The following is a 9191-nucleotide window of genomic DNA, read 5'->3' as shown; positions in this document are numbered from 1 at the left end:
CGATTAGGTAGGTATTGCACCATATGCAAAAGCTTTTAATGACCAAATTTCAATCTCAATCATTGAATAAAAAAAATTTAAAATGTTAAAAATGAATTGCGAAGTAAAAATTTTTGTGATAGAAATGGAAGTAATTGCACGTGGTTGAATACCACCCGAACTTAATCCCAAATTCATTGCTGTTTACAGACAATATGGTCCTGTAAGGCTATAAGCCCGTGTTGATATTGGTTTAAAGTCAAACTTTTGGGACAGTTTTCTATCATTTTGTGACACAATGACGCAAGGAGGGATGTATGCATTGCATGAAGATTAAGTACTGATAAGGATAATCCGAAAAGGATGGTAAACTCATTCATGTAAGATGAAGCCGATGGTCCTAATGAACTCGTCAGCCTTACTTGTACATTCAGAGACATAGATGACACCACCTCAAGGCTGACGACTCCACCTTAAGATCATGACACTTGTATGAGACGACCAGAAAGCCTAGACGGGATAGGAAGCTAACAGAAGGAAGCTGTCAAAGATAAAGAAACCTTTGACGGGTCTGACAAGGCCTTGCTTGGCTTCCACACATGAGTATATAAAGAAACATCTTGCACCCTATGGTTAAGCCTAATCTAGAGGATTCCTACAATGAAAGGATCCTGCAAGATGCACGCATTAATGAGGATATACCCTACAGGGAAAGGCCCTCTTCGCCAAGGAATGGGTGTCAACTCTACGCTACTATAAAAATCCCAAAGCCTTCACAAATCAAGGTACACATAATTTACCCCAGTTTTGGCACTCTAGAGTTGTGAAAGTTTTCTGACTTAACCTTTAGAGGGTATTTGGCCGGTACCACACCGGTACTCTCTGTAAGGTATTCTTCTTCTTTGTTTCTATTTTGCATGTGTTGTCTAGAGCACGTATGGACTGTGCGATTTACTGACAATTTTTGGCATCATCAAGAACCAATTGACCTTGTTTTTTTAAGAGAAAATTAGAAATACAAATTGGCCTAAATATATTATGAGAATTATTAAACTTTGATTCGATTTTGGAAGAAACGAAGAGAAAAAGAAAGGAATTGAAAATCGAAAGGGTCTAGTTTTTAAAAAGATCTTCCTTTAAAATAGTCTCTCTTTCTCCAATGTTGAAAAACCGATGTAACCTACAGATAGCAAAGTAGGAAAAATAGAAGATGATCAACATTTGATGTGACTTTAAAAAAAAAAAAAAAGGCAGAAAATTTTATGTGACTTGAAGTCTTGAAGTAGACATTTGTAGTGGGCATTTTGTTATATTGGGCTGGACTGCCTCTTGCGATACTAGACCTAAGTGTTTTGAGTAAGGGAGTTGAGACCGGCCCAACTGCAACTCAATTTGGTCCGGCTTATGCGCAAACTATACCTCGTTTGCCAAGAGCATGCTTACAGCGGGCAGAGCTGTTTTAGATGAATCGTGGCAGGCATATATGATAATAATAAGACAAAAGAAAGTACTTTGACTTTTTAATCAAAGTGAATAGATAATCCCAAATTAAGAAAAATAACCACAGTTTAATAGCAATTACTTTTTATAAAGAAAGCAAGGGGAATAAGTGAGTAGTATATGGGTTAATTGAAAGAAAGAAATTAGATCAAGTCTGATGCACAGGATCAAAACTAGAGAGAGAAGAACGTTTCTTCTTAACATGAATAATTTCTTGGGGAAATCCTGCTGTGGAAATTAATCAATTTGAGGGAAATAGACCTGAATGGTTGGTGCCAAAGTGAACTTCTTACTTCCGGCAAAGAGCAGGATTTTGAGAGGGAGAGAGAGAATCAACCTATTAGTGCATGCCTGCCGAGCTAACTCTTTGTTTATTTCTTTCTTCCTTTCTTTTTTAATTTTCCTCTTATCTTTCCTTTCTTTTTGCCACACCTGTTTTCTATTTCCTGGTTTTTCCCTAGAGGTTCTTATTACCGTGATTCTGTGTTGTTTTTTGTGCACAGTAAGGGCCTTTTATGATGTTTGCCGTGACCGAATTTTACTATTTTAGCCCTTAACCACCTTTGTCTGGTCTGAGTGTACTTGTTGACCACCACTAGTCCGTCTGTGTGCTACTCTCTATTACCAGACAAGGAAAACTATTTTGTTTGTTAGTTTGCCATGGCACCCTTTCCTGCCTTGGTGTGGGTGCTCTCTCTCCCTATCTCTTATGGCATGCACCTAGTGGTTCTAACTCAGCCTTACTTATTTTGGGTGGTATATCATCTCAGCAGGACGTATCCCCCATAAGAGCTTGAGCAAGAACCTCAGAATAGGTTTTTCCTTCTCCCCATTGCTAAACCATGCTCTCTTACCTCTGACCCATGACCTTACCATGTCTCATATTGGTTGGGTACAGGCTAGTGATGTCTGGCCCTTGCGCGTGCCTCTCTTTCATGTACGACCAAAATCTGTTTACTGCTCATGCGTTCGCCACGGTCTGGAGGCTTGCATGCACAGTCTACGATCTGTCTTTGACCTTTTATGTGAGTTGTTTTTTGATTTCCTGCTCCTTTTAGGAGCTAGGCTTTGTTTGATGTTAGGCTTTGCCTTCTTTTAGTCTACTCCTTGATTGTTATCATTTTCTACCATATCACTCTGTTATTCTTGCTGTGACATTTATTTGACCCAATCCTACTGGACCTCTTTAGGCTTGTCGTTTATTGTTTCTCCAGTGGCTCAGTATGGCCATTGGTTTTTCATTACATTACTTGTGGGCTCCTGTGTCCCATTTGTTTTTTCTTGGGCATCCCTGGCCCATTTGCTTTCTCTTGGGCTTCCTTGGCCTTCTCTCTAACTCTGTATTCCCATGAGGTTTTACTAACTTCATTAGGCTTTCCCGGCCCAATTATCTTATTCTCATCCTTGGGGTTTATGAGCTTGCCATCAACCTCTTACTTTCTTTACTTACATTACTTCGGGCCTGCCGTGGCCCATTCTCATTTTTCTACATCATATACTGCCCATGGGTTTGCTATTTCTCTCTTTACGGGCTCCCTTAAGCCCATTTGCTTCCTCAAGTCCCATTTGTTTATTTCATGGACCTATGATCCATCATTCCTGCCACTTGAGCTTAATAGTTTTTTCCTATCTGTTTACCAACTCCTTTATGCCCGTGTTGCTAGGCTCCTTCTTTCTTTTTGACTTCCAAAATGACCATCAACAACATTTGAGTAATTATTGAGGATCGTTGGGGTTTATACAATTATGGCATTTGTTTATAGCTTTCCTATACATTTGCATGAAATATAAAGTTATATTTCTTACCTATATGAGAAACATTTTTCTTGATTTATAAGATACCAAATTTTTTTTTTACGTGGATACGATGAGTGCAATCACTTCATTCTCTACAAAATGTATACGTAAAAGAATTCTGGTAAATAGTTATCTTTTGAATACCCACTTAAAATCTAAGAAGCATGGATACTATATTTAGGGTGTTGTATCTGTGTTGTACTGATGTTATACTGGTGTCATATTAACAATTTTATGTTATAATTTTTCAGAAATTGCTCTTGTCACTATATCGTACTCATATCCGTGCCTGTACTTGTACCCAAGGAAGTTAATTTCGTACCGTACCAGCCGGTAACGTTGGAATTTGCCGTACCAGTGCTTAGGCCGGTACAAAAATGCTCTTGTTTCGTTTCGGTTTAAATACTGGCTATACCGGAGCCGTTTTAGGCATACCGGGATAAATACCGGGTTTTGGCTGGAAAATAGATATCGGACGAAACGAAAAAAAAATTCAGAAAACCCCCAAATTTCAAGATCCACCTCATCACTCTTACCTCGGTTTTTCCTCCTCTTCTTCGTATTTGTCTCTGCTACACATTTCTTCTTCTTTTCCTTTGTTTCGCCGGCCTCTATTTGTACAGCCCCTTCATCTTCTTCATTTATTTCTCAACGTGTGTCTATCTCTATTTTTAGTTTTGGAACACTCACCTGAAAGTAGAAACAAGAATGAAAAAAAGCAAGTGACAAGACTTCAAAGCAAAACGTGTGGAGGTGAAAAAGAATGAAAAAAAAAAAAAAAAAAACTTATAATGAAAGACTAATGGGCTACAACTGTTAGCAATATGTGTGGAGGTGAAAAAAACGAATGAAAAAAAAAAAAAAAAATCCTAATGAGTTAGGACTTCCAGTAGTTAACTCTATGGGTGTAGGACTTGAAAACTCTAGGCATTTCGAATAATAAAAAAAATTATCGGTTAACGTAAATCATTTCAATTTTTTTAAAGGTTCAAATTTTTTATTTTAGTTATGGCTCTGCTATTGTAACATATATTTTTGTATTTTTGTGTAGTTAAAATAGTTATATAGCTCTTTAGTTTCATTGTAGCTAATGCTCTAACTCCACCAAAAAATACAAAAAGCTGCCAAAGTGATATATTGAGTTATTAGAAATATAACTTTGTATATTGTATAAAATAGTAAAAAAATAGCGGTAAACCCGAAACGGTACACCGATATTGATCGGTATTTGAAATATACTGTACCACTGGCCAAACCGGTACAGCCTCCGGTACAGTATTGACTTCCTTGCTTGTACCCATGTCCGTATCCGTAGTTCTTACCTTAAAGTTCACCTCAAATATGTTAAAAAATTCTATAAAGAAACATGATTCAATGGGTGATAAATTCTAAAACAAAAGAGAAGATTTTATGGGTTATGGATTTAATTATTTATCCCAGAAGGAAGATAAAATTTAATAAAGACATTGTGCATCTAAAACAAAAGAAAAGTAATATGGTTCGATCTATTCTAAATTTATATTTGTCTCACATGGGGAGATTTGCAAATCTTTTTCATTCGAGATTGGATAAAGAGATTTGTTACTGTTCAGCTCATATTTACTACTATTCGTGAGCCTCACTGCACTTTTTGATACTATTCATAGGTTTCACTGTACTATTTTAGATAACATTTACCTTTATTTACAGTACTTTTAGTAAAAAATTTTCAATTTCAACAAAATAAGCAGATCTTAAATAAACTCTAAAATATATTTTTCTCAGGTGGGGGAGATTTGCAAGTCTTTTTCATATATACGAAATCGGATAAAGAGATTTGTTACGTTAAATCGATGTTTGTTTTTCTTTTTTGGCTAATTAAAGCCACGTGAGATAACGCAAAGTTCAGTAAAGATATTGGTCCCTGCCCCTACTTCTTTGCGGCAATGTCTTTTCACATTTGCTTTGCAATATGAAATAAAAACGAGGAGTTAGAACATAGCAACAAAGCACAACTTGTTACTTGATCAATCGTCATTGGTTTTTGTTTAAGCAAATTCTTGAGAGTTGAGACACGCACAAATATTGGGGTCCTAAACCACTTAGCACATTCCCACGCCAACAATTCTGGCTCCTCCACGTGGCTTGCCGTTTGTGGGCAATAAAACTTTGCCACTGGCCTTAGATGCCCCCATATTCCAAACAGAGTAGTAAGAACATTAGGTGGTAATTCAGACCCCAAAAGAAAATGAATTAGGTGGTATACAATTATTTATAATTTTTGTCAACAAATAGGTCAGTAACGGTGGAGTACAAATCTTAGGACAATATTATATAGATTGAAGATAGGTTTTCAATATCATAGTTGATTATAAATATATAAAAAAAAAAAAAAGACTGTTTCTCATGTGGTTGTAGTCATATTTTCTTATTTCAAAGATTGTAAGAATATAATAAACAAGTTGCAATTTAAATTCCCAATACTAGAAATTGATTCACCTAGTCCGGTCCCAACTTATAAGAGTTTATAAACTAAGCCTCAAATCCTTGAATATATAAGATGCAAATGTAGTTGAATTAAGCTGATCAAAATGACCCATTTAGGCCATTATAATGGATTAAAAGCAATTTACTTTACACAAACTAAAGGCTAAAGGTGTGAGCACATAGGATAGGAAGGCTTTTCATAATGAGTCGACATGCATTACTATCATAGTCCATCGATTTGAACCTAACTATTTGCAACGTCCTTCCATGAATATCCATCTTGTGATGCTTAGAGCCTATTTGGTTAGCTGAAAAAAACACAATTTTTTGTTTTCATTTTCAGATTTTAGTGGGTCCTACCACTAAATAAACTGATTTGATTTTAGTATTTGTATTTGGTTTTCATTTTCAATATTCTAAAAATTGGATTCGAATACAAAAAATGAAAGCAATTTTTCTACATTTTCGCTTTTCTATGAATACGAATATGGTGGCATATTCGTAAATATTGTGAAGACATAAAGTTACTTTTATTTTAGTGATGTGATGTGTCTGAGCGAGAAAAGTTACTTTTAAAAAACAAAACAAAACAAAACAAAATTTTGACTAAACCTGGGTATGATATATTCTATACTCAAATTATGTATTAAAACAACTTAGCAAACATTATTAAATGTGAAAATAAGTGCTTTTTTCTATATTCAAATTCAGGATTTGAATATAGAATAAAGAAAATGAAAAGTAGATATTCAAATTCAGGATTTGAATATATAATAAAGAAAATGAAAAGTAGNGTGAGATATATAAAAATAAAGTAGAAAATGGATATTACATTGGCTGGCTTCTCTCAATCAAAACAACAAGGCAATAAAAAAATATGGTAATTGTTGAATTCAAGCGGTCATCGATCACAACCAACCTATGAAAAAACTCGAGTACAAGAATAGCTGGTTCTCCAAATGTCAATTTCTAAAAACCGTATTACATTAATTGTCCATAATTTATGAGATCGTGACTATTAGTATTAAATCTTATCTTGTCGCTAGTTGTTACTTACAAAGTTACAACTACCCCGGCACTGACAATGATATTTCCTTTTCTAATTGTCATCACAGATTGGTGGAGTCTAAAGAATGTATATTATGAGATCTCTTTTTCACTACGTGTGAATTCCCACACATATAAGAGAAATGTCTTATAAATAAAACGGTTTTATAAAATAATTTTTCTATTCATTTAATACATTTGTCTCTATGGACCTCACATGCTACGAGGAAGCAGTTGTAGTTGCATACAACTGCCCCCACAAAATAATTATCCATATCAAAGGAATTACCGAGATTTAGGTAATAATTTTTTTACCTACTTAAGTTCATTTTGAAACAGTCAATGCGTAATGCAATTGAAGTTATAGGTAGGGGTATAAGCAAAAGAAATTATAGGTAGACAAATTGCAAGACATCCTGAATTTCACAAGTCCAAGCATGTTTTTTATTACATAAAAAGCAGTTCAAAAAAAAAAATACATAAAAAGCAGGACATACATGACAAAAAAAAAAAAAAAAACAAAGATAAAGCTTTTACACCTCTACTGTGGTCGAGAGTTTATTTTATTTTGGGTAGAAACTATGGTTGAAAGTTAAACCTTATTGGCATACAAGCTTAAGACAAGTAACACATATTGATAAGACACGCCCATTCAGAAACCGTCTCCATGGTGATCATGGTGATCACCGTCTCCATGGTGATCATCGTCTCCATGGTGATCATCGTCTCCATGGTGATCATGGTGATCACCGTCTCCATGGTCGGTCTCTTCAAGTTTCTTTCCAGCAGCACCATGATCATGGTGATCACCGTCTCTATGGTTATCATGGTGATCACCGTCTCCATGGTGATCATGGTGATCGCCGTCTTCATGGTGATCACCGTCTCCATGGTCGGTCTCTTCAAGTTTCTTTCCAGCATCACCATGATCATGGTGATCACCGTCCCCATGGTGATCATGGTGATCACCGTCACCATGGTGATCACCGTCCCCATGGTGATAATGGTGATCACCGTCACCATGGTGATCATCGTCTCCATGGTGATCATGGTGATCACCGTCAGTTTGCTCAGTCTCCTCTACAAAAAGAAATGAAAAACGTTTACAACATGGCTAAAATATAATGTCAAGGTGTACTAAAAAAATATATAATAAAAAAATAATGGATTACAAAACATTAGAGCTTAAAAGTATATACTTCCCACATGGAACTCATGAAAATGATGCTCCATTATTTTGTAAAACGAAAAGATGCAATGCTTCTTTCTTTTACCTTTTTCCTTAATCAATATGGATTAATAAAACTATGCTCTATAGCTTTTTTTTTTCCTTTGTTTATTTTATTATCATTTCTTGTCAGAGTGAATGCATATATTATCATTATAAATGAACAGTCATTTTACACTTTGATGGACTCAGAGATATTATAACCAAGTGACCAAATTCATGGTAACCTTATGTACTTGTAAAAAAAACTAGCTCCAACCGATCGAATAGGTTTATTGGCGGTATATTTGCTACAAAGAGGGTCACTTGCAAATTATGCAATTTTGGTAAATTTCACATGACAAGTTGGTATTTGAAGGCATTTGATGCATGCATGTTGGTGAACCTCTGTCTTTGACATAAACCAAAAACACCAATTCTAGAACAAAAAAAAAAAAAAAGACATTTGGGCTTAAAAAAATAGTAAAGGCATATATTTAGCTCAAGAAAGTAGCTTACGAGCTAGCACACGAGCTGAGACCTCGGAGGAGACGAGAAGAACCACAGCAAAGACAAGACCAAGAAGAAGGAAAGTCTTTGAGTAAGCCATTTTCCTTAGCAACACAAGAGGATTGAAGACAAATGTACTAAGCAAACTCTCTCTAATAAGATTCTCGGTAGTAGTGGATGAGTAAGAGCAGTGTGGTTCTCCCAATTTATAGAGTTTTCAAGAGAGAGAGAGAGAGAGAGAGATATGGGATCCCAAAGTTTTGTTTGGTTTTGATGATACGTGTCAAGTGTGATGGTCAAGTGTGAATTAAACATTGGAGTATTAGGACTTACGAGTATAAAATTAATTATGTTGGGAGGTGAGAATGGGACAACAAAAGTTTATTTTTTTTATTTTTTTAGCCAAAGAAAATGATCATTATCCAAAAAATATATGATCCAATTGGCAAGTAGCTTTCGTGTAGATTGATTGAGTCCAACTTCATCTAGAGTCATTAAGGGTGTGTTTGTTTAGAGGTGAAAGAGAGTGGATGGAAAGTTTTGGAGAGAAAATAGAATGGGAAACTTTTTTAGATTGTATTTGGTTGGGTGGGAATGAAGGAAAATAAATGGTGTAGCCCAGATTTTTTTCCCCAATCTAACAAAAAGTTTTTTCTCCAAAATGAAGAGACAACTAGGAAGGGAA

At 35.4% G+C, this 9191-nt stretch overlaps 1 protein-coding gene across 1 annotated transcript; it reads right to left on the bottom strand.

Moving 5' to 3' along the window:
• Positions 1 to 7117: 7117 nt before the first annotated feature.
• Positions 7118 to 8691, bottom strand: LOC111997018 (uncharacterized). Its single transcript, XM_024029055.2, has 2 exons — positions 8516 to 8691; positions 7118 to 7869 (listed from the first exon to the last, which is right to left on the bottom strand). The coding sequence occupies exons 1-2, from the start codon at positions 8604 to 8606 to the stop codon at positions 7442 to 7444; spliced, it is 519 nt and encodes a 172-aa protein (XP_023884823.2). The 5' UTR covers positions 8607 to 8691; the 3' UTR covers positions 7118 to 7441.
• Positions 8692 to 9191: the final 500 nt, after the last annotated feature.

The sequence above is a fragment of the Quercus suber genome, unplaced genomic scaffold, assembly GCF_002906115.3.
Source record: "Quercus suber isolate HL8 unplaced genomic scaffold, Cork oak 2.0 scaffold_287, whole genome shotgun sequence".
In the NCBI taxonomy this organism is placed as follows: Eukaryota; Viridiplantae; Streptophyta; class Magnoliopsida; order Fagales; family Fagaceae; genus Quercus; species Quercus suber.
This window is presented reverse-complemented; position numbering and strand designations above follow the sequence as displayed.